Source organism: Ostrea edulis, chromosome 9 (genome assembly GCF_947568905.1).
Source record: "Ostrea edulis chromosome 9, xbOstEdul1.1, whole genome shotgun sequence".
Lineage (NCBI taxonomy): Eukaryota > Metazoa > Mollusca > Bivalvia > Ostreida > Ostreidae > Ostrea > Ostrea edulis.
Window position 1 is genome coordinate 21147608 of NC_079172.1, and position 27221 is coordinate 21174828.

The 27221-nt window shown below is 34.5% G+C and overlaps 1 protein-coding gene across 15 annotated transcripts in view; it reads left to right on the forward strand.

The window, feature by feature from the left end:
• LOC125659417 (uncharacterized) overlaps positions 1 to 16125 on the forward strand; it is a 56430-nt gene extending 40305 nt beyond the window's left edge. For 6 of the 15 annotated variants that reach the window (XM_048891087.2, XM_048891086.2, XM_048891088.2 and 3 more), the window contains 5 exons: positions 3875 to 4046; positions 4245 to 4384; positions 5943 to 6113; positions 12167 to 12307; positions 14271 to 16125. In XM_048891087.2, coding sequence (XP_048747044.2) covers positions 3875 to 4046; positions 4245 to 4384; positions 5943 to 6113; positions 12167 to 12307; positions 14271 to 14791 — 1145 coding nt within the window. In that variant the 3' untranslated portion in view covers positions 14792 to 16125. The remainder of the gene's footprint in view (positions 1 to 3874; positions 4047 to 4244; positions 4385 to 5942; positions 6114 to 12166; positions 12308 to 14270) is intronic. The other 9 variants (XM_056148817.1, XM_056148818.1, XM_048891091.2 and 6 more) reach the window with 3 other exon arrangements.
• Positions 16126 to 27221: the final 11096 nt, after the last annotated feature.

The window sequence follows — 27221 nt, forward strand, 5'->3', positions numbered from 1 at the left end:
TATTATACAGCTAAAGTATTTAGTTGTTAAATTATATCCCTTTTCACTCAAAATACTCCAAAATAGACGAGAATTCATCAATATTGGCATCTAAGGTGAAAGTGTGCAAATATATCAACATGCATTTCTTAACTGTGAAAAATTAAACCCGTCATTGATGCATGAAGCAAACTGATTTTGTGAATGCATGGGGAGATCATAATCTATGTACAGTAAAACATTTTGTTTAAGTAAATAACATGAATATTTGTTTTATATGTATATCATAATATATCAAATACCAGCTCTGTCAGATTCGGAGGACCGTCGTCTGCCATTTTGGCTTGTGTATGTCGTTACGGTAATGTCAATATTGAACGCTCATATTTGGAATGTTTCGGGTGCACACTATTTACGCAATGCAAAGTTAGCGTTCAATAAATTCTCAGGATATTGAATGCTAACATTCTCTAGAATTTATAATAGACTATTTATTAGCTATATAATAATATGTATTGTTATACTTTCATGTAAAATACTTGAATCCGATTGGTCGAGAAGCATTTGAAAAAACAATATTAACCCTCTGAGAACAGATTAAACCACGTGCTCCAGGTTGATAATATCTAGCAACGAGTAACAGCATTTGACAACAGGTGATATTATAAAAATTATCACATGCGTCAAATTTATGCACGTACGTTTCGCCGTAGATTAATTGTTAGACGACATTGTTTGAGTGTTTGTAATAAACACGAATACCCGCATCGATATACCAAATATCGCATGACGGTGATTGATCAAATGTCAACAGACGTAAGTCTTTCTGCTTTGTTGTTTATATAACATTCAGTATAATAAAACAAATGTTGCATGTAGTTGAGGGTAACATTGAAAATTTTCACCCCTCGAGAAACCATTGTCAACCGAGGCTATGCCTCGGTTGACAATAGTTTTCTCGGGTTGAAAATTTTTAATGTTACCCTCAACTATGTGCAATATTTATATACTAGAAAATTTACATAAACTTAACAAGCATATCACACAACAGATAGAGGAATTGTCTCATGGGAATATAATGATCTAAACCATGGTGTTTCAAGGAGTTTGATTATACTGCCAATTCTCTTCAATTGTTCAATTGAGATTCCATTTGTCCATTGGGAGTAATGATCTAAGCCATGGTGTTTCAAATTCAGTTGGATGTACAAAGGTCGTTTTGACAAGAGCTAAATTGCATCTGTTCAGTCAAAGATTTGTTAATGAAGGCTGTGGAAATAGTGTGTCTCTCCTTTAGTTATAGGGCATTTCTTTATACAACCCAAAATAAGTAATCCATACCATTTGAAAGAAAGTATCTAAATATATGTGATAGAATGAAAACATGTTTTGAAACATTTCTGTGGTTATTTGAACAATTCATGAGATATATTGACAAGATCTAGACTCAATTGCAATGTACAATAGACACATTATCGCAATTCACCTTTGAATTAGAACGCTTTGGCCGATATAGTATTGCGTTGTGTGACGACACAATTGAATCTGTTTGTAATACAATTGCGAAATGCAACAGAAACTCTCATTGGTCCATATGTATAAGTCCGCCCAAATTCCCTTATACGGGAGTAGTCAGGACGGCCAGATGCTAGATGGAAAAAAACTTCAAAGGAAGAAAGAGAAAAAGTTGTATTCTTGTGTTGTTGTCTCATAAATTTAATAAAAAAAAAAAAATTCCTAACATATTTTCCTACTATACTTGTGTCCAAACATACCTTCAAATATTTATTAAAGCCCCATACGACCCAAAAACTCGATCACAGCTTTTGATGATTTCGTTCGTAGACGTAGCCATGTTAGGTAGCCAGTCAATTCTAATCCCGGTTCATTTCCATATTGGCACAATAGCGTCTAGATGTGTACTAATTCCCCACAAATATTTTCGCTAAATTGTTTAAATAATATACCACCCCAGTCCTAAAAATGATAATTATTCAAAAAGCTAAACTCACGGCAGTGCGGCTTTCATTAGTCATGAGCGGCTGCGCCGGCCGATCTCCATCTAATGGGCTTATGTAGCATTTTCATTCATCTAGAGCTTATTTTACCTAATTACAAAAACTGGTACAAAAATGTTTTAATTTCTATTAATTATTCGTGTTGATAATAAATGAAGAGCGAATACATAACTTACAACTGATTTTATGAATAGATACCAATAGCAAGAGTTCGAATTGACCGGCTACCTAACATGGCTACGTCAACAAACGAAATCATTTGAAGCTGCGAGTTTTCGGGTGGTGTATGGCTTTAATGAACATTTGAAGGTATGTTTGGACGCAAGTATAGTAGGAAAATATGTTAAGATTTTTTTATATTGAGTTTATGAGACAGCAACACAAGAATACACCGATTTCAGGCCTCAACCGTCCGCAGCTTTTTGTGACCCGTAAATCGAAGGTTTTTATAAGAGGTGGATCTTTTCAGAGAGCTATGTACAGTTCGAATCCGCTCGAGAAAGTGGGCGGGCTGTAATCGGCCAATGAAAACTCTTGTTGTATTACATCAAACGTCTCATTCAATTGTGTCGTCACACAACGCAATACTATATCGGGTAAAGCGTTCTAATTCAAAGGTGAATTGCGATAATAGGAATAATCTTGATCTAACCTCTGATAAATTGCAATCCTTGCATCGATCTAGGTTGACATGATTTTGCGTCATGAATTGTAATGAATAACATCTGACGTGTGTATTATATGCTGTGGTGGTGCACTTTTTATTAGTCCATTCCATGGGTAACGGTCATTGTGACGTATGAAGTTTGATTTGAAATTGTAGTTAAAAATTGAATTATGAGAAATTGAAAAAAATGTTAATAACAAACTATGATATGAGGGTATGAAATCATTTAAGGTAGTTTATGCTTGTTCAATGACTATTTATTATTATTACTATTTTATTCATTTATAAAGCACAAAATTACATATAGTTTCTATGCGCTTTCTATTCACTTTCGTATCTATACAAATAAAATTTATGTAATCTATCTCATTAAATCTGACTGTGGATATAACGTTCAGAGTACTACCATTGGTTGACAAAAGTTACCATCGACAGAATTTTTTACCATTGCTATGACAGTGGTACCAACGTTTGCCAATAAAATTGACCAATGGTAAACATTTCTGCAGACAACCTAACGCTCTATTAGCGTTGTTAACTTTATTCATGACGTACAAATGGTGAGTATCATGCGCACGCTGGACTTAGCAACATATTTTGTAGCACAGCTTTTCCCCTTTAAATCTTCATAGACATCAACTGAAGACAGTTTCAGACACGTTGCTTCAAACATGTCTCTGGATAGACGGAAATGGGTTTTAAAACATCAAATGTATAGGATATATTAATCGCTCACTCTAACCAGTTTGTCCGATGGTAGACCTACTCGTATTTTGCAAGAAAAAATACATCTTTGCCAGCCAAGGGTTTTCAGTCCACTCCATCCCCCAAAACTCTTGACTAGTGAAGATGGAGAAAATGATCTGCAGGAGAGAGTAATTATCAGTGCTTAAAAATGTATTTTGAAACTGCAAAATTTTACACATATAGTCTTTGTTTGACATTTCCGTCTAACTTATCAGCCAATGGTATACGTGTACATGTACCAATAATACCATAGTTGAATTACTCGCCATTTGTAATCCAAACTTGTTCAGGGTACGCAGGGAGCCAAACAACTCATATAATACCATTGGCAAATTGGTGATGGTACCATTGGGTTTACTCTGAATGCACCCAGTGTTTTTCTTATTTGTTTGTAAATCCATCTTGTTGTGCAATTTTTTTCATTTACACAACACATACATTTTATTTCATTTCTCATTTAAAGATTGTAAAATCGATTCGGAATGGACTAAACCTAAAAACATGACAGACCTGGTGGAAGGTGCATCTGTGAAATTCACCTGTGAATATTTCTTCCACTGCGACAAAGTTAATGATACAGATAAATCAGTCTCAATAATCTCCTCGGCCAGGAACACCAACAGTTGTGATGTCAGGTAAACGGCAGTAGCCAATCTGTCTACGGCATATCGATTGTTTCACATATTTATCAAAACATTCTCTGAAAAATGTTTTAAAAAATGCCAGTATCTTTATATTGTGAAGTTTAGATCAGATACAATATGAATGGAAGTTCATGCATGCCATAAATTTTTATTGCATTATTGGTTAAAATAATTTTTCATCCTTTGCAGTGAGAATGGATTAAAACATGAATGCAGATTGAAAATTCTAAGCATCACAGATGAAGATTTCAGCAAACCTGTTCAATGCATTGTAACTGACGGTGGACATGTTTCTGTATATGAGGCATTTCTGATTAAGAGAGATAAGGGTAGAAATTCATAGTTTTTAAAATTGATTTAAAGCCAAATAATCTGATTTGAAAATGAATATAAGTTTACAAGATCATTTTTATTAACAAAGTACAGTAACACACACTTATAGTGAAGTGCTGGGGACAAACAATTACAGTAAAACATGAAAAATACTTGAGGGTATGAACAGCAATGCTTCTTGCCAGCATACTTTTTATGAAGGCTTATTGCTAGAATGTTTCATGAAGTTTGCTGGCATAAAGTGTCGCAGTTCATGACCTCGTGTATTTTAAAAATAAAATTTATTTCCTAAATATTTTTCTTTAGTAAAAAAATCAGTTTGTTTTTGTGATCATTTTAAGACTTTGAAATAGGGAAGATTTTTATAGAAACATAAAGGTACATATACTTGCAATATCTAAGACTCGGGATTACTTCATAGTGAACACAGGGTGACTGACCTGTATAATTCCTCTTACCTGTAAAGGGTCAATGAATGAAAAGTTAGGTTTTCTTGATAGATTATGACATCATCTGTATGTTTTATCACCTATTCTATTGTAGCTGCAGTAATGTAGCCCTTTCCGATTTTTTAAAAAAATCGGAGAAAGCTGAATTATTACAGCTAATTCTACAGATCTACAGCTAGTCAGCTACTGTAGCTTTTTTAAATAAACGCAAGGAATTTAATATCGCATTTAATTTTGCAAAAAGCACCACTTTCTAAATAAAGTGACTTGCTTTTATTTTTCTATCATTAATACATATAAAACTGTTGATCAAAAGACCACTTGGGAATTCATATTCTCAGGATTTGATGTCTACTGATCATTTCGAGATGTTAATTATACTCACATAAATTAAGGAATTTACTGTATATTATTGTGCTATATGATTTGAAACCCCATCCTGATAAAGTTGTAATGAGGTTCATTCATTAAATTAATTTGGTTTTTGAAAATACATGAGCGTTGAGGGTATAAACTGCTAAGTTTCATGCCGTATTGAAAAGTACATGTATGTTGACATGAAGCGTTGCAGTTCATAAGCTCATGGATTCTCAAAAATGAAATTTATTTCCTATTTGCTGTCATTCTCACAAGTCAAGGTTTCTAAATTACATACTCTGTGGAGAGTACGTAATCTCAAAACTTTGACTTGTGAGGTGGATTTTCATTCTATTTTCATTTCTGTCGGAATTCCCAGTCATTAAAATAGACGTACTCTATTCATTGACATTCATAGGGGCATATTGCTTACAGTTGCAGCATGTTGATGAGGAAATGGCTGTCTCTGTCATTATACCTGGTCATTTGAAAAGTTATCAAAAGAATGGAAATGTAAATATTATTTTAAGGAAAGAAAACTTGTTGTCAGGTTGTGCCAAGGGAGGGAAATTTCAACAACAACAAAAATTAACAACAATGTTCTTGTCAAAAATTTTATATATTAGAAATTATATTGGTAAAGATCACAATTTTAAATATGTGAATGAACATTTTGAAATTTCTTGCTGCAAGTATTTTCAACTGGTATGAATTATTAATTTCTAAACATTTATTTTTTTCTCTCCAGAAGAGATGGTAACTCAGATTAGTGAAACATACATCATCATTCTAGTCCTTATAATGCTGTTTGTCGTGTTCCTGGTCATCGGTTGGTGTTTGATATGTATTTGCCGCAGTAAGAAGTTGAAAAGGAAATACAAATGCCTGTCTGTGTTGGATAACTGTCACAGTGGTAAAGGTATTGATATCTGGCATCAACATTTTTCTCTTCAATTATTTTAAAGTCTTTGTCAAAATATATCATGAAAAGGTGAAGATAACGAACAGTGATCAATCTAATAACTCCTATAAGAAAATACAAAATTAAGAGTTGGACAAGCACGGACCCTTGGACACACCAGAGGTGGGATCAGGTACTTAAGGAGGAATGAGCACCCCAGTTGAATGACCACACCTATTGTGAGTCATATTTCTTGATCAGGTAAACAGTGTAAATTCTGATACCATAAAAAGATTGGAATAGTGTAATATGTTATAAATGTTGTGGTATTATTACCAATACTGTATAATATAAACATACCAAGAACAAATTCAATTTCATATATCTATATCACACTATATTTACATTCACTGAATCTTTTCTCTTATCTTTCTTTTGAAATTGACATTGCTTTCATTTGGGACAATAAATGCATGTTTATTGCAAACTAGTGCGATCCGGTTTTTTAGTACCACCTGTCTGTGTAATCATTACCAAATATAGAGCGTCATCAAGGTCAAAGGGTGCATTGGCTGTTCCGTTTAACGTAATGAATGGGTCTACCATATGATATTTTAGTACTTAAATCTAGTTTATATTTTTAAAAATACATAAAAATGTAAATATAAACAATAAAATGTCTTTCTTTATTGTCTCATTGGGTGATGAAGGTAGCAATCATTGCAGAATAAATTTACATAACCCACTTACGCGGTTATGTTTTATTTCTGCAATGCTAGCTACCTTCATCACTTGATGAAACAACAAAGAAAGCATTTTATTAGGGCCCCGCATTGTCAGGCCAGCCGTCTGTCCATAAGTTGAACTCTTTCTTTGTGACATGATTACTCAAACAGTTTTCATTGAACAGTTTTCAAATTTTGTACAGAAATAATTTACAATAAGAGGAAGACAGATTTTGGAGTCATTTCACTTTGTCTGTCTGTCATCATCTTTGTTATTAATGACATCTATTTACCACTGTCTAAGGGAGATAATTCAATTTGAATTATGATATATTGTTTTGATATAAAAAAAATTTACACACAAAAAAAATAACTCTACAACATCGTATATGTGTATATATTTTTATTTTGAATATGATATAATAAATGTTTGGTGTTACATGTATATTGAATTAAATGTACATCATTCCCAGTCATCAACTCTCGATCAGGATCAGAATACGAAATTAAATTTCTGACATCCGGTTGCAAATTGGAAGTATGTTCAAACTTTACTGCTTCATTGAATTATATACTACATGTAATTGCACATTAATTTACACCCTTTTAATAAACAAAGTCTAAGAATAGATACAAAATGAGTGTACCTTATTCATTACTGTTACCAAACTTTTGTCGGGGAAAATCTCGAAATGGCGTTTCACTGCTTGTTGACGATATAAAGTCCACATTTTCTACATGAGTATTTTGATACATATATTTCCCTATGAAATTTCTTAGCACATACATGGTATGTTTCTGCTAGGAATAAGGGAAACTGCCTCACCCATGTGTGTAAAGACATTCTATAGATTTCTAGTTTTAGGTCACCTGAGTTTACATTTCAGGACTGTTGGTACATTGTACATGTGAAAAATGTATCATTCAATATGAAGTATTACAAAAGTCACAGCAATTTCTAGATCATAAAAGCTGTGAGAATATACATATATGTGTAGGCAATTTTTTATATAGCTGAGTTATACCTTACCAAAATTGTCAATTTCACGATTGCCTGGTAGAGATTCTGATTTCGGGGCAGGGCCAAACTTGGTATATAGCTTGTTTATGTGTAAAACATTTAAAGAATATCTTCTTTAATGATCAATATTGACACTAAGTTGGATCTAAATGGATAATTAAAAGGAACAGGTAGCCCTTTGCTAAAATTGTAAATTTCATAATCCCATGGATAGCTAGGGTTTTGGTACCAGGGAGGGGCCAAAATATTGTCTTTATCATGTGAAAGACTTCTTTAATTTTTGTGATACTGTCTACAATAAAGGAGCAAGGCTGGTGTTTGATCAAATTTATGGACAAGTCCTGTGGTACTCTGATGATATGACCTTTATGATATGGCATTTTATATTTACCAAAAGTTCGAACTGAATATTATAAACGGTCTTTTAAAGGGAAAGGCAACCCAAAAGATTTTTACATGATAAATGATAGGATTAATCATATGATAAAGATTTGTCATACAATTCTGTTGATATATGGCCTAGATATGCTTCAGTACTAATTTGAAAATGTCAAAAATTGAAATTCCCGAGATCTGCATGTATAGAGGCTGCCTTGATGTGCAACTCTTTTGTATTCAGGACCACAAAAATCAATAATTTTGACGTCACACCGTCTGTTCCGGTTTTGATGAGATTCTAAGATCATCCACAGGTGCTTGGGTTCAGGACCCCCCCCCCCCCCCCCCCCCCCCCCCCCCCCCCCGAATAAGCTACATGAGTTGATTTAACTATTTTTTCCTTGAAAATATTTCTAATGCATATGTCAACAAAGTCCTTTTTTAAAAAAGAATACCCTCACAGGTTATTATAACAGAACTTATGATAACCAGTGACCTAGAGTATTTTTTTTAAAGGGGCTTATTTTGAATTATTTTGGACTTTATGGGTATGCAAGATGTTGTTGACATGCATTAGAAATATTTACAACAAAAAATTAATTAAACAACTCATGTAGCTTATTCGGAGGGGGGTGTGTGTGTCCTGAACCCAAGCACCTGCGAGATCATCATCAAAAATGTGCATCTGGTAGATCTTCCGAATAAATAGGTTGATGCCTTCCTGGCAAGCAGTTAATTACACTAATGCGAAGGGGAGATGTAAAAAAAGGTAATTTTTCGAAATTCCCGACTCAACCAAGTCATTTGAAAAGAAAAGACTACTTAAACTGTGGATCCATCATTTGCGTAATGACAAGTTGAGGTTCGAGACATTTGGATGAAGAACGTGTACCGTCTGCCTGGTCTGTGACTTGACTGAACGTCTTCTTTTCTCAATTTCTTCTTGGGAAAGAACGGGCCCAAATCTATACGGCTCCAAACTTAACTGTTCGTGACTTGTCATGTTTACAGTGCTGCTGATGAAATAAACCGGAATAGATGGTGTGACATCATAAATTAAACGCCAATGGCCACTCTCTTAGCGGCGGGTAATTTAAAATACATGATAGAGTAATATTGATTTGTTAAGCAAGGATTTTTGTAGTTAAAGACTGTATATTACGATATCAGTAAGTGATACTGTATTCATAAAAGAACTTTGTGGTTAGGGTTACCCTTCCCTTTAAGCTATCCTCCACAATTTTATGGAATCAGTTGCCCGAGTCTGTCAAAAGCTGTGGTTCTATTACACCTTTTAAATCAGCATATTTGCAGCATTATTACTCAAATAAGTGATAATTAATCTATAGATATGTATATGTTTATTTTTTTCCCAGTGATATCATGTGTATATTTTATGTATATATTTTATATTGTATTATCTATTTTTCTATTCTCTCATTTATCTGTCTGTGAATATGTTTTATACAGGACCACAATGTAAACTAGTCATTTGTACTAATTGTGCTATCTTGTCTAAATAAAGAATTTATTAGGTCACCTGAGTAAACTCAGGTGACCTATTGCAATTGGTTTTCTTCCGTCGTCGTCTGTCGTGCATTAACAATTGAACATTTTAAACTTCTTCTTAATAACTACCAGTCCAATTCTTTTCAAATTTGATATGAAACATATTTGGAACAAGGGAAACATAAATTGTAAATTTCAGGACTCCAGCACCCCTGGGGCCCTAGGGACGGGTCAAAAACTGTCCAAAAATGACTAATTTTCAAAAATCTTGTTCTCAAGAATCACACCTGCATGTAAGAAAAACTAAATGCATAGTGATGTAGAACAGGAAGGCCTTTACCAAAATTGTAAATTTCATGATCCCCGGGGTAGGGGTTCTGACCCCAGGGCGGGGCCAAACTTGATATATAGTGTTTATGTGTAAACCACTTAAATAACATCTTCTTTAGTGCTATTGATACTAAATTGAAAGTAAATAGATATTTAGAAAGAACAGGTAGCCCTTTACCAAAATTGTAAATTTGATGATCCCAGGGATAAGGGTTTTGGTATTGGGGTGTGGCCAAAATGGTCAGTTATTAAATGTGTGAACAATAGACATTTTTAACTTCTTCTTGATAACTATCATTCCAAATCTTTTCAAATTTGGTATGAAACATTTGGAATAAGGGGAACATAATTTTAAATTTCAGGACTCTAGCACCCCTGGGGCCCTAGGGACGGGTCAAAAACTGTCCAAAAATGACTAATTTTCAAAAATCTTCTTCTCAAGAACCACACCTGCTTGTAAGAAAAACTAAATGCATAGTGATGTAGAGCAGGAAGGCCTTTACCAAAATTGTAAATTTCATGATCCCCGGGGTAGGGGTTCTGACCCCAGGGCAGGGCCAAACTTGTTATATAGTGTTTATGTGTAAAACACTTCAATAACATTTTCTTAAGTGCTTTTGATGCTAAATTGAAACTAAATGGATAGAGCAGATAGTCTTTTACCAAAATTGTAAAGTTGATTTTCCCCAGAGTAAGGATTTTGACCCCAGGGTGGGGCCAAACTTAGTATATAGTATTTATGTGTAAGTTTGCTGATACTGTATAAAATCTAAATGCATACTTAGGAATAGCAGAAAAGGATTTACAAAAAATGGTGAATTTCACAACCCAGGGTTATGACTTTAGGATGAGTCCAAATTAGTCATATATTTTGATGTTTTAATACACCTATTATTTAAAGCCTTTCATCAGTGTATGCACTTTTGAGAACAGTGAAGTTTTAAGAACACATCTTGTTTTATATTTTTGCTGAATGTTAAAATTTAGCTTAGATATTCAGAACAGGACATCTTTTCTAGATTTCATAGCCCTTGGGAGTAGTGATACTTTTTCACTAGTACTCAGGTGACCGATAAGGCCTGTGGGCCTCTTGTTATTATTATATTATAACAATTGATATCTAACTGAGTGAATTTAGATTCTAATGTTTTATTTATTTTTGAATTTGCATTGTTATGTACTGATAATTTTATAAACAAGGATTTTTACCCCCCCCCCCCCCCCCCCCCCCGAACAAAGTTCTGGGGGGTATATACATGTAGGAATCACTCTGTCCGTCCGTCTGTCTGCAGATTCGTGTCCGGGCCATAACTTCTTTGTTCTTTGACTTAGGCATACCATATTTGGCACACAGGTGGATCACCACAAGACGATGTGTCGAGTACCTTCATGACCTCTATATGACCTTTACTCCCTGACCTCAAGGTCAAAATTAAATGTTTTTTACAATGGATTTGTGTCCAGGCAATAATTTCTTTGTTCTTTGACATAGGCATACCATATTTGACACATGAGTGTATCACCATGAGACGATGTGTCAGGTATCTTCATGACCTCCCTATGACCTTGAGCTCAAGGTCAAAATTAAAGGTTTTTACAATGGATTCGTGTCAGGGCCATGACTTTGTTCTTTGACATAGGCATACCATATTTGACACATGAGTGTATCACCATGAGACGTGTCAGGTACCTTCATAACCTCTACATGACCTTGAACTTTGACCTCAAGGTCAAAATTGATTATAGGGTTTTGACATAGTCATACCATAAGACATAGGTGTACAGTCATACCGTAAGACATAGGTGTACATGTATCACCATGAGACTATGTGTCATGTACATTCATGATCTCAAGGTCAAAATTATAGGTTTATACCATGGATTTGTGTTTGGACTATATCTTCCATTTTCTTCTACAAAGGCATACCATATTTTTACACTCAGGAAAGAGGTAATTTATACCTATTAACAACACCCTCTGGGAGATTGGGGTAAACGGGGGGTATTCTTAGTGAGCATTGCTCACAGTAATTCTTGTTTGTTGTAATTTTGAGGATGTTAGGAGGCAGGGTCTTTCATTGATTGACTTTGATATTCTTACATTCAAGATCACAAAAACAACCATCAAGTGCTGGTGTACAGTGTAAATGAAGAGGATGACTTGTTGACAACAAAACTATCTTTCTTGCAATGTGTTTTGAAGAATTATGAATTAGCAACCTACAATGAAAGTATTGTTCCTGGTAAAAGTGAGTGAAAAGTTTTCAATTTGAAGCTATGTGGTTTATATCTTTAGCCAGGGATGAAAGCTCAAGTGAGCTTTTCTGACCACATTTGTCGGTCGTCTGTCTGTCCTTAAACTTTCCACATTTACACCTTCTCCAGAATTACTGGACCAATGTCGATCAAACTTGGTACATGTACAAAAAATTTAGACTATTTTAGACCTGTTTACTCCTGTCATTGTCTCTCAGTATTTGTGATTAGATTTGTCAGTAAGATTTGGCATTTGTCAGTAAGATTTTCTTTTACTGTGTTTTTACATTAATAAATGAAGAACATGCAGCTACCTGTAACCTTATCAAAAACAATGAATATATAACTAAGATTGCATCTCTCTGCATTGAAAATTCTGAATAAATACGAAGAACAAAAATATCAATAGAACATGCAAAATGCTTGTTGAAGAAATTTCTTATCTCATGAATTAGTCTTTCTTTCAGTTATTAGATTTTACAAACATGTACTTTTGCTCTTGTTATTCCCATCTGTAAGGAGTCCTCACATTCAAGGAATACGTTCATAATTCCGTTCTACTTGCGAAGCGATTTCCAATGTTTGTGTACTTTTGTTTAATTATGACATTTATACAGTCATTTGTGCCACCAATCTCAGTAGTTCAGTGGTAGAGCATTTGCTTCGTAACTGGGAGGTCGCGAGTTTGAGCCCCGATCGTTCCATGGCCGTGTCAAACTTAAGACATTGGAATAGGTAGTGATTGCTCCATCGCCAAACGCTCAGCATCTAGAAGTGAGAATCACAGGTCTTTCGGATATGACCTTAAAAACAGAAGGCATTGGCACAATAAAGAACCCTCTCTGCTACAGTCCTAAGTACTAAGCATAGGTCTAAATTTGTGGTACTTCACCTACAGCCAGTGACGTGTCAATATGAGTGAAATATTCTTGACAGGACATGAAACAAACAATCAATCATTTCTACCAATACGTAAATGTACTTCCTTTTGTACACCAACTGAGGAAATTTCCAAAGATCTGCGAGTAAGTGGTCTTACCTTGCCTTCTTTCCACCAATTTTAAATCATTTGACCTAGGTTATGATCACAGAAATGTTTTACAACTCACATTTTTGAGCAATTTGATCAAGGGTCAAAAGAAAACGGATAATAACATGAAACAGTAACTGCTAAAATGCAAACGGACAGATTTCAGTATTTTCTGTATATGAAAATAGATGTATTTTGGGCTCGAAATCCGTACATAGTACGGCAAAATCGTGAGAGCAAACAGGTCTGCTATTTGTAGATCTGGTGTAACAGTATTGATCAGTTGTATTTGTAAAATTTGTCCTAAGATAAACGGGCTTTGTTATATACAATATTAAAATCATGGTTCAGTCTCATTAGTTTCAATCTTCTGTCCACATTCAACATGTTTAAAGTATCCAACACACTGGAATTAACTGAATATATTCGAGATCAATCTAAATATGAATCTAATAACCTTGTTTTGTCAAATTTGTAATTTATGTTACATCGCTTTTAACAATTCAAATACCATGAATTGCCTGAACAATCTAAATGACAGAGACTAGGTGCTGAACATAATGAAAATGTGCTCTTTTGTTCCAAAAATCTTGCTTGTCTATAGAAAACTTTCAGTCTACACTTGACGTTTTGAACAATAGTAGATACAATATTTTCACCACACAATTTAGCATCAATATACCAACATATTCATATACCATACTTGTACACATAAACTATATAGGCTGCCGGGGTAACTATAGTAAATAAATAATGAAAATCAAATGATTGAAATAGAATTTCTACTCTACAAAGATTAATTTCCTGATCAGAAAAACGGGCTTTGTTATGTACAATATTAAAATCATGGTTCAGTCTCATTAGTTTCAATCTTCTGTCCACATTCAACATGTTTAAGTATCAAACACACTTTTGTTTTCTTTCAGATAAAACTGAGGCATTTAGTGAATTGGCCAGTCGTTGTGTAGCCCTAATCATTGTGGTTGTTGTTGACAAGCTTTCAGAAGATGAAGACTACAGGAATAAGTTCAACAATATATTGAAATCTAAAGTTGCCAAAGGGCAGTGCTGTGTTCGTCCTTACTATACATCAATTTTCTATGTGCATTCAGAGTGTTGTAAATTTAAAAATGGCAGCAGTTCATGCGTCAAAAAAACAAATGAGGAGAAGAATTTTGTTTACTTTGACATATGTGACAGCCAGTGGGATGTGAAAAAGATCACGGAGAAATTGAGAAAGAGGCTACCTCCACGAAACAAACCTAATGCTACATGTAAAGGAAATGTGAACGCCTTAGAGCAGAGTAATGGCAGTTATGATAGTTTCAGTAGCTTGTCTAGTGACAATTACCAACAAACAAATTATTCTCGAATGGAAAGTGTTACAAGCTGTTCGAGTAGCACTCCCCAATGTGAAGATCAGAGAAAATTCAGATTAATATGTTAGAACTCTTTTTATGCATTGAAAATCAAGAAAGGTTATCAGCCAATCAAAATCAGTCTAGGTAGTATATAATGAGCGCAGTCACTGCAGGTCCTCACTTCGTTGGTAGAAGACAAGCTGAAAACACCTTAGGTTAGACAGGGATTAGACGTGGCTGAACAAGCTTTTCCTTCCCTATCTCCCTAAATAATAAGGACAATCTTTGTTATAAAAGATACATACTTAGTTAAGTGAGCCAGCATCTTAATCAACAAGTTTTCCCATCCCATTTAGAGTTTTTATATTAGCTAAGAATCATTGCTCCGTCTCAAAGTTGTAATTGATTGTTTTATTATTTTTGTCTCTTTAACGGTTCTCAGAAGTGATCTGGGCTTATCCCACGAATCAGAACAAATCATTTTTTGAGCAGTTAGCTCAGTTTAAGTTGTGGAAAATAGTTTTACTTTAGTGTATTATTTTTTTGTTGTTAAATATTTTGGTAAATCCGCTCAGTTACACGTCACATTTAAAATACCTGTACTTGTATGACATGATTTTTACAAATATGATGCCGGGCTTGTATTATTGTGCCATATGAATGACATATTTATGTCTCTGCAAAACCAGCAACAAAAATGCACCTGTAATTTGATTTATGTTAAATGAAATAATTAAGCTTTTAGATTGCGAAATTTATCAGAATCTATTCAGATTGGGATTTTTTTTCCATTGACATACTCAGTACAATACCCCAGGATTTTGTTTCAGTAAAAGAAGTTTTTTTTTTAAATTTTCTTTTAAAAATGCAGACCAAGATAGACTTTTACTCAGTTACATTGATTCAGTAAAAGACCCACGGACACGGTTTTAATCTTGTAAAGAATTTCTCATGATAAAGTTATTTTTAAATTAGTAGATAAAAATATTGAAAGTGAATATTGCCTCTATATTATTTATCTTATCAATTGATGCATGGTAATCTAATGAAAATTGCAAGTACATTTAATTAACATGTATTTAGCAACAAATGATATTGATCACCCATCATACATTACAAGCTGTATTTGTAGGAACAGTAAGTGCATCTTTAAAATAGGCATTTCAGTTCTTTGTTATAACAGTATCTTACAAGGTATAAATAATTTATCATGCAGTTTTGCACCAAATGAGTGTATTTGATATGCAAATGAACAAGATATTTATTTTTAGTATTCATTTTATGTATATACCGGTGTTCTTATTCATGGACATGGCTGTAATTGAAGATATGTTGTTAGACTTTAAAAAAATTAAGTTTAATTTTATAGAAAATATACTAGTGTTGAATATAATCTAATTGAAATTAGATGTTAAATCCACTTGCATACTTGTTTACATTTTATACTTAGTTGAAGTTTAATGTCAGAGAAATATTGCCCTCTGCCCCAGTTAGCAATTGTCCTACCCCGACCCTTCTTGAATTTTTTTTTTATAATGACTTATTTCAAAATAACGAAATTTTTGTGGTGTTTATAACTTCAAACTTTCAACAATTGTATCTACCACTCATTCTCACTATTTCTTGTCGTGTAGTGTTGACTTTTAATTTTGTAATGACTTTGAGGGATTGTAAGATCCATTTATTTGATGGTGTAATTTATCTAAGCGGAGTACCTATACATGTATATATAAAGTTTAGTTATAAGTACTAAAGGAATTTACAAGAAAATTCATTAAAAAAAATCTCATGGATTTAATATGTCATATTGCAATCGGGCGGATCAAGGAATTGCGTTGGGGGGGGGGGGGGGGGGGTATGAGGCAAAGTCCCGGAAGTTCATGGATTTTACAAATTTTATGGGGCTTGAAATATGTATCCTATGTAGTCATTTTTACTATTTTGCTGTCATTTCTGAGAAGGTGAAATTAATAAAATGCCGCAAATTTTAAGGGTTTTTGGAAGTTCTCCCAATAAAAGTAATTCTATAAATCAAAAGATTTTGTCAATTATTTCTCCAAGAGTGGAAGAAATTAATATTGCTTCTTTTAGCCGTTACATTTTTCTAACCAAGAGACTATGATTTATCTTAAATTTGAAGATTTGGGGTGTGTGTGTGCTGGATGTGCCCCATCTTAAATCTGCCTTTGGCTACACAAGCATCATTATTTAAATGCTACATAGGTTCAGTTCAAGTCATGATCCTTGGGGCCATGGAAGGGGTTCAGGCTTCACAGAAACATATAGGAAAAAATATTCTATGAAAAGTTGCCTTTTCTTGAAACCACTAGAACCTTTTCTTGAAACCACTGGAACAAAATTGCAAACTTTTAATATAAAGACATCCCAATGTAGTATAGACACCGCCTTGGAGGCATACTGTAAAACGATATAAAGTATGCCCCCCCCCCCCCCCCCCAAAAAAAAACCCTCTGTTTTTAACAATGTAGGTCCCATTATTTTTAGTTTTCCCTTTCTCTCGAGAACTGTAATGATAATTTTTATTGTATTACATAGGTGTTTAAAAGTAGCGTGTGATGTAACGAGTGACTTTATCAGTAACGCACAATGTGATAAGTAGCGTGTGATGTATAGAGTCTCTTTATCAGTAACGCACAATGTGATAAGTAGCGTGTGATGTAACGAGTCTCTTTATCAGTAACGCACAATGTGATTATTCTCCAGATATATCAAATAATATTATTTTCAGGATACATTTTACCTTGAATGATTATTTGAAAGGTTTTGATTTTTGATGGTACGTTATGTATATCTGCACGTGTTCCTAGTGTCCGAGTCAAGGACAGTGACAAAGTGAAGATAACGAACAGGCTCATAATTCCTACAAGCAATACAAAACAGAGAGTTGGGCAAACTCAGACCCCTGGATACACCAGAGGTGGGATCAGGTGCCTAGGAGGAGTAAGCATCCCCTCCTGAGACAATCTGATATAAACCAGATCCTGAGATCCGCTCACTTAGATCGCTACACTAGGATCTGATTTTAATTAGATTGCTGCTGACCAGTCACACCCGCCGTGTAAGAAACATATTATTAACGTTTGCGTGGAGGTAGAGATTTGTAATGAACCGTAAATTCCTTGCCTGATAAATATTACTAAATTATCAAGGTTCTTCGTCTTTATCCTCGATTGAAACACGAAGACGCACCTACATTTTTTTTCCTTCAATATTTGAGTTTATGTTAATTTTGCGCTCCATACGTCATTAATTTGAAGACATTCAGAACATAAAAACAAGCTGTGTGTTTGGAAGATATCCATTTTTATTCCGATCCAATACTTGGAAAGCATCCATTTCATTTATCTGAATCAATTTGGGGGTAGATAATTTCCTTCTGTAATGTACGTATCCGGATTCTGCACGTGATCCTTCCTGGACAGGATAAACCCCGCTTCTCCTTGCTGTCCACATGAAGATACCACAGCAAACAATAGAAATATTCTTTTTGTACAATCATGTTGTGATATTTATCTCATACCCAGTTAAGGAAATACGATTCTCTTCTGTAATCTCCACCCCCGCGCCTACAGCTAATGTTTCTCACCTTGTCCTGGGAAAAATTCATTTTATCTCTGTATTGAAATATTAAAAGTACGTGTGAAGATATGTAATCTTTGGAACTTAAAACCTATGAAATAATCATTAAGCTAGAATATATGCTAAAAATAGCATTTGATATATCATTTATAAGAATAATTGCATTACATGCGTTACTGATAAAGAGATTCGTTACATCGTACGCAACTTCTAAAAACCCGTGTTAAAAGCGATGAAATAAATACTGGAATTACAATTCTCGAGAGAAACTAGGGGAAAACAAGGAATTTTCAGAATATGGTGAACCTGTATCTGGTCATGTAACTTGATCGGAAAAAAGGTATATGAATAAATCGAAGTTTTGGCCTCTTCATTATGTGTGTGTAGGAAAACAGTACATCTCTAAACAGCTTGTAGGGTTAGGTAGCGTTTTATAGAGACATCGCTTATTCAAATCTCCATGTAAAATAGCTGCATCGTCGTAACGTTATGGTCTGATGTTTAAGAATTATACGAATAAGTTAAATGATATTTATCTTTTTCAATTTCAATAAGTACAAATATTTAAACTTTGAAACATATTTAACAATTTTTTAAATGAGAAATTCAAGTTCGTATTGCCTGCTTCTTGTATCTGAATGCATTTAGTAAGTTGTTTGTTTTTTAGCACATAAATCTTAAAGCTGCATGGTCCTATGTTCACATGTTTATTTTTTGTCCCGGAATGTTCAGAATTATTCTACAAGTAAAGCGACACAATCTATAATTGACGGTATTTCTCAATTACTCGAGTACAAATTACAGCTTTACATAGATAAGATCACCGATGATCTTGCTTCTGAAAGTCTGAACTGGACACGTGACTTTCACTTGATTTATCTTTTGAATATGCATTAGAAGTTGCTGATTGACCGGAATTTGTAAATATAGATTTAAAACCAATAATAAACAAGTCAAATCATTTCATGTCGTACAGCCTCATAAATACGCACGTGCGATAATTTAAGATATTTCGTTTGAGCTATTTTATTATCAAATACTCATAAACTTTCTAAATTTATGTTTCCCTTCAGTTCAGGTGGTAGCATGACAACTACATGTAGTAATCTCCCTTTAGGCAATACATAACGCAACGATATTTAATTATAAGCATTTGTATCCATCGCGTGTGTACGAAAACAAATTTTGCCTCTCACTGTGCGCAAGAGTTGAACAAAGGAAAACAACTATTGAGTAACTCGGAAATTGCGTATTCCTTTTCAATTAGTCTTTAAAGCACTGCAATGGCTGGGTAGGTCAGGTGGAAAATATACATGTACAGCTGAATTTCGGTATCTCGCGATCGAATGCTAGTACCATGGGTATGTTGAAGTGATTCGGAAGTCCCATCCACTTATTCTTGTATTTGATCTTGTATCTCGGATATCTCGGTCCCATCGAGTTAGAGATAACGAGGTTTGACTATATTTTTACAAATTCGTTCCCACGAAATAAAATTCCTTCCCAATATTTTGTACCCACGAAAAGTAAATTCCTGTCCACGAATTTCAATATCGTTCCCTCGAAATAAAATTCGTTCCCACGAAATAATATCCGTTCCCACGAATTTTTAGGATATGTTTACATTAACTTCCTTTACTTGTGGGTATAAATTAGTACGTAAACAAAAATTCATTATCGATTTCGTATTGTTGTATCAACTTACATGTATTTAACACGCTTAATGTCTCACTATCACATGCAATGCACAATGAATCTGTAGCAAGTTTAGTAACTTTAGTTCATTTAATATGTGTGTGTGTGCGTGCTCTTTCATGTTGGAGTGCGATGAACATATGTTGCCATTTGGGGAAAATACTTCTCATTACCAGCACATTAGAGTTATCGCGCTTTGATGACTCTTGTGCGTCATTGGTAAGAAAATGCACAAGTGTCGCGAGATTACTGGGACATAAACGAAACGTTCATAGCATCCCCCCCCCCCTTTTTAAGTTAATGTACATGGTGTACTTTTAAATAAAATAGCCATTGGTCAAACTGCATTTTAAAAATATTCTAAAACTAATTTATCAAGGATGTTACATGTTTTTTTAAACTTTACTACACCTATTATAAAAATTCCAAACAACGATGTTCTCTGTCCTAATTCAATCAATATTTTGTGTAACTTTCAAAATAGCTTAGATGCAGTTTAGAAACGCATTTGTTGTGTTAATTAGTGTTATAAACGTCTTTAAAAAATGCAGTTTGGCAAATATATAACTTATTCTAAAATATTTGAAAATGAGAGAGAGAGGGAGGGGGGGGGGGTACATTAACCATTACAAAGTCCATGCCATATGAACCTGTCCAAATGGTATGATAAAATAAAATGTCTTCATAATCTGACAGAATAATTTTAATAACATATGAATCCCATTAATTACAAGAAAAGTTTTTGTGTTGGATGTGCATATTGGTTTTTCCCTTCTCAGTTCTTCTTGCGATTGATGCTTTATATCCAGGGGCAGCACTTTAAGAGGCAGTGGGTCCAGGGTCCAGGGGGCGAAGCCCCCGGCAGCTCATGGATTTTACAGATTTTATGGGGCTTGAAATATTTCTCCTATTTAGTGTACTATTTACCATCATTTTAATACGGTGAAATTGATAAAATGACCCAAATTTTAAGGGTTTTTTTAAAAAAAAAATTAAGTTCTCTCAATAAAGTAATTCAAGAAATCAAAAGATTTTGTCATTTATTTCTCCCGGAGTAGAAGAAATTATTGATTATATTATCATTTAGTACATTTTCAGAATCAAGATACCGCGATTTACCTTAAATTTGAAAATTTTAGCTGCGCCCCCTCTAAATCCGCCACGGATATCGGTCAGATTTGGCAGATTTAGTATCATTAAATCTAATCAGTGGCATAGCTTCCATTGAGGCAACCGAGGCAGCTGCCTCGGTAAAAAAAAAACAACACCTTTTACATTGTTAAAATGTCGATAGCTTCAGGGGGGCTGCGCCCCTCCCCCCTCCCCCCCCCCCCCCCGACCCCCTGCCTCGGTAATATTCGAACCCAAGCTACGCCTATGCTAATGATTCACATAGTTTAATAAGTTCGTCCGTTTTCTTGTAAGAATAACCAATTCCTAAATTTGCCTTTAGAATTTTAATCAGTGTCGTGGTTTGCAGTCGGTTATAATATGTATTCGATACCATAATTTATATTACGTATGCCTAAGTAACGTTTACGTATGTTGTCCCAGTAGCACGACTTTACGCGCCTTTAATTTGAAGAGTTCCACTAATGGAAATTATAAGTATTAACACCGTTGGCCTTCTATGCACCTTCAACAGCTCCAATTTTAGACAATCGAAAGCTTAAAAAATAGATTTAAGCGTCAACTTGTTATGGAGAAAACTGTTGGAAATAATCATTTTAAAAAACTATGTCATTTATTTTAATACTCTTTAATGCATGCACACAAAATATATTTCTATGATATTGGGGCTGCACCAGGTGAACATAAACTGAAACTCCTGTAGGGAAAACAAACACTGAAAGAGAAAACTGGATACTCTCTGCCAACAAATGCAGACAAACGTGTACCTGGTCACAAACGGCATGCAAAGGAGCTATAGATGATAGTAACAAAATACACAGCTAGACGCTATACGCAGATAGTAACAAAATACACAGCTAGACGCTATACGCAGATAGTAACAAAATACACAGCTAGACGCTATACGCAGATAGTAACAAAATACACAGCTAGACGCTAGACGCAGATAGTAACAAAATACACAGCTAGGTGCTATACGCAGATAGTAACAAAATACACAACTAGACGCTATACGCAGATAGTAACAAAATACACAGCTAGACGCTATACGCAGATAGTAACAAAATACACAGCTAGACGCTATACGCAGATAGTAACAAAATACACAGCTAGACGCTATACGCAGATAGTAACAAATTGCACAGCTAGACGCAGATAGTAACAAAATACACAGCTAGACGCTAGACGCAGATAGTAACAAAATCCACAGCTAGACACTATACGCAGATAGTAACAAAATGCATAGCTAGACGCAATACGCAGATAGTAACAAAATCCACAGCTAGATGCTATACGGAGATAGTAACAAAATACACAGCTAGACGCTATACGGAGATAGTAACAAAATACACAGCTAGACGCTAATATGCAGATAGTAACAAAATACACAGCTAGGTGCTATACGCAGATAGTAACAAAATACACAGCTAGACGCTAATACGCAGATAGTAACAAAATACACAGCTAGACGCTAATACGCAGATAGTAACAAAATACACAGCTAGGTGCTATACGCAGATAGTAACAAAATACACAGCTAGGTACTATACGCAGATAGTAACAAAATACACAGCTAGACGCTAATACGCAGACAGTAACAAAATACACAGCTAGGTGCTATACGCAGATAGTAACAAAATACACAGCTAGACGCTATTCGCAGATCATCGATGATCTTACCTCGGAAAGTTCTTATGTAGACACATGATTGTCACTTGGTTCGAGTGGGAACGAATTTTATTTCATAGGAGCAAAATTTACTTTGAAGGAACGAATTTTATTTCGTGGGACGAATTTGTAAAAAAAAAAAAAAAAAAAAAAATATCAATAAATTAGGGCTATAATAATAATAACTAGTTCTAATTGTAACGGGGACCGTTACAGATGTTCCCCAAACCTCCCCCAATTAAAAAGTGATGTACTTGTGAATCTATAGCAAAAAATCATTTTATTTTAGCCTTTAATTACATGTAGTAAATTCAATATGGTCATTTCAGTACCAAAAAATGAAAGAAAGCGTTGCACGCGCATACACGCGCACGCGTGTATGAATCCGAATTTTTGTTGATGTCGTTCAACAGGCATGTGTATCATATACCCACAGTGTGAATTTCATAACGTTTCCACCAAATATAAGGAAGTTATAGCGATTTTAAAATCGTCCAATCAGAATTCAGCACACGTGCATGCACGTGCTGAGCAGTAATTCTAACCACAGCAATTTGTAAGGAGTACCAAGACACATCTAAACCATTAATATCAATAGAATTTGATGAAAAACAAAAACGTTATCGTCCTTTAAAAATTTAACATTTAAAACACGTTACACGCGCATGCGCGTATGCGTTGGCATTTTTTTGTTACACCAATATATATATACACATATTGTCTACGTATACTGTGAATATCATCTCATTCGCTTCATAGATAAGATAGTTACAAACGTTTTAGTATTATCCAATCAAAATGAAGCACACGTGCATGCGCGTGCAAATTGGTAATTTTGACCATGCAAATCAGTTAAGGGTCTCAATATCTATCTATGATATGAATTTCAAGCCATTTCAATGAACAACAAAAAAGTTAGACTGATTCCAAAGTTAGCGTACACATTTTGTAATGCGCGTGCACGCGCATGCGTGCGCGTGCTGACAAAATAACTATTATTTTTCATATGTACAAATGATATACTATCATCCTATTTTTAGGTTTTACATCGCTTCCTTCAATATTCTGATTTTCCATTTTTTGTACCAAAATTACAATGCACGTGCGCGCGCGTGCATGCACGTGCAGACAAAATGACTATCACTATGCACATCTACAAACGCTATACTATCATCCTGGAAAGTTTCATATCGATCCCTTTTGTAGTTTCTGAGAACACTACCGGACAAAAAAGTACCGGAGAAAAAGAATAATAACTAGTTCTAATTGTAACGGGGACCGTTACAGATGTTCCCCAAACCTCCCCCAATTAAAAAGTGATGTCCTTGTGAATCTATAGCAAAAAATTATTTTATTTTAGCCTTTAATTACATGTAGTACGTTCAATATGGTCATTTCAGTACCAAGAAATGAAAGAAAGCATTGCACGTGCATACACGCGCACGCGTGTATGATTCCGAATTTTTGTTGATGTCGTTCAACAGGCATTTGTATCATATACCCACAGTATGAATTTCATAACGTTTCCACCAAATATAAGGAAGTTATAGCGATTTCAAAATCGTCCAATCAGCGCACGTGCTGAGCAGTAATTCTAACCACAGCAATTTGTAAGGAGTACCAAGATACATCTAAACCCCTAATATCAATAGAATTTGATGAAAAACAAAAACGTTATCGTCCTTTAAAAATTTAACATTTAAAAAACGTTGCACGCGCATGCGCGTGTATGTTGGCATTTTTTGTTACACCAACATATAGATACACATATTGTCTACATATGCTGTGAATATCATCTCATTCGCTTCATAAATAAGATAGTTACAAACGTTTTAGCATTATCCAATCAAAATGAAGCGCACGTGCTTGCGCGTGCAAATTGGTAATTTTGACCATGTAAATCAGTTAAGGGTCTCAATATCTACCTATGATATGAATTTCAACCATTTCAATGAACAACAAAAAAGTTAGACTGATTCCAAAGTTAGCGTACAAATTTTGTAATGCGCGTGCACGCGCATGCGTGCGCGTGCTGGCAAAATAACTATTATTTTTCATATGTACAAATGATATACTATCATCCTATTTAGGTTTTATATCGCTTCCTTCAATATTCTGATTTTCCATTTTTTGTACCCAAATTGGAATGCACGTGCGCGCGCGTGCATGCACGTGCAAACAAAATGACTATCACTATGCACATCTACAAACGCTATACTATCATCCTGGAAAGTTTCATATCGATCCCTTTTGTAGTTTCTGAGAACACTACCGGACAAAAAAGTACCGGAGAAAAAGAATAATAATAATAACTAGATGCAATCTCGTTGCGAGCAACGAGTGGGTCTTCCGTCCAATTTTAGATGTGAGGAGATAAGAATTTGACTGAGATTTTCGTTCATAAATAATGATACAAATATATTGTCTAGACGTACAATTTAGCTTCGGTAATGTTTTACAAATATTGATCATTTAAGTGCTATGAATTAAAGAATCTCTGCCGCGCTCGGCCACTAATGAAAGGGGTCAGCCTTTTTTTCGACAAAAAAGTTAATAATGTTATTAACTGCGATACAAAGTCGACTGATCAGGCGAGTCATGTCGCCCGGAGGCCTTTTTTTTTTTTATCATTCTAGATATACCTCGCAAAACTGAACAAATTTTGTTCTACATGTCCTATTAAAATTTTCTTGAGAAAAAAGTTATTGATTGCGACATTTATGAGACTGTTAAGGCGAGTCATAAGGCCCGTGGGCCTTTTTCTTGATATCGTTTGAAAGATCTTGCAAAACTGAACAACTTTTGTTCTACATGTCTTATCAAAAGTTTTTCGAGAAAAAAGTTATTGATTGTGACACTAATCAAACTGTTCAGGCGAGCCATGAGGCCCGTTCGCCTTTTTCATGATGTTGTTCGAAAGATCTTGCAAAACTGAACAACTTTTGTTCTAGATGTCTTATTAAAAGTTTCTTGACAAAAATGTTATAGCTTGCAACAATAACCCAACTGTTCAGGTGAGCCATGAGACCTGCAGGCCTATTTCTTAACATCGTTAGTTAACGCTTGCGAAACTGAACAACTTTTGTTCTACATGTCTTGTCAAAAGTTTCTTGAGAAAAAAGTTATTAATGTTATTAATTGTGATACAAATTCGACTGTTCAGGCGAGCCATGACGCCCTGAGGCCTAGTTTTTGATATCATTAGATAGATCTTGCAAAACTGAACAACTTTTATTCTACATGTCTTATCAAAAGTTTCGTGAGAAAAAAGTTAATCATTGTAACAGAAATGCAATGGTTCAGGCGAGCCATGAGGCCTATGGGCCCATTTCTTGATATGACACGAAAGATCTCAATAAACTGTACAACTTTTGTTATATATGTCCAAGCAAAATATTTACGAGTAAAATGTTATGATTTAAAACGTGGAAAAAAAATGGACACTTTTTAAAACTCCATTTTCGACCCCTACCGAGCTTCCATACTAGGCACTTCCGGAAATTTTTAAAACCGATGTGCACAACTACAACATGTCGTCTAACATCACTGAAAATTTCAGCACTCTAGCTTTTATCGTTTTTGAGATTTTGGCTGGACAAAATGGTCATCTGAAAATCGATAAAAGGGGGATAACTTCCAACCGGAAGTGAATTTTCAAAAATTCAAAAAAAGATATAAACTTCAAATAGCAATGCATCAACCCTGAAAATTTGAAGTAAATCGGTCAAGCTATCTCTGAGAACTCCTCTGCACAAAATCGGTAAGGAAAAAAAAAAAAGAATAAAAATAATAATAAGAAGAAGAAGAAAAGTGAAAAATCAACAATAGAATAATAGAAGATTCTTCCGCTGAAGACGGAAGACCCTAACTAGAAACTCATTACTAGTAATGAGTAGGTCTTCCGTTAGATCACTTCCGGTAAAGAGCTTTCTGTTCCTACGAAAACCATTTAAATATATCAGAAAATGTGCCATAACAATGAATGAGAACTGTATTATCGAATTTTTTACTCATTTCTCGTAACTTCCGGTGATGACCGGAAGTACTTTTATGATGCGTTTTCCTATAAATGACAGCGACTCTTTACTGTCTATATTCCCTGAAAATTTCACGTCTCTATCTGAAAGAGTTCTCAACAAAAAGAAGTAGACTAAAGAAAGAAAAAGTAGTAGGTTACTACCGACCGGAAGTCAATTTTGAAAAACAAAATGATCCAAACTCTAGAAGTTGATACTTTTATTATGACATGTGAAAATCATATGAAAGACTTCAAATATACGCGAGATTTATGGTGACAAAGAGATGAAAAGTAAAAATGTATTTTATCAAGAAACCGGAAGTAGTTGTTTTGACTACCAACGGAGTCAATATTCTTTTGACACTTTCAAAGAGACTTAACAAACTAGTATAGGTTTCAATTTA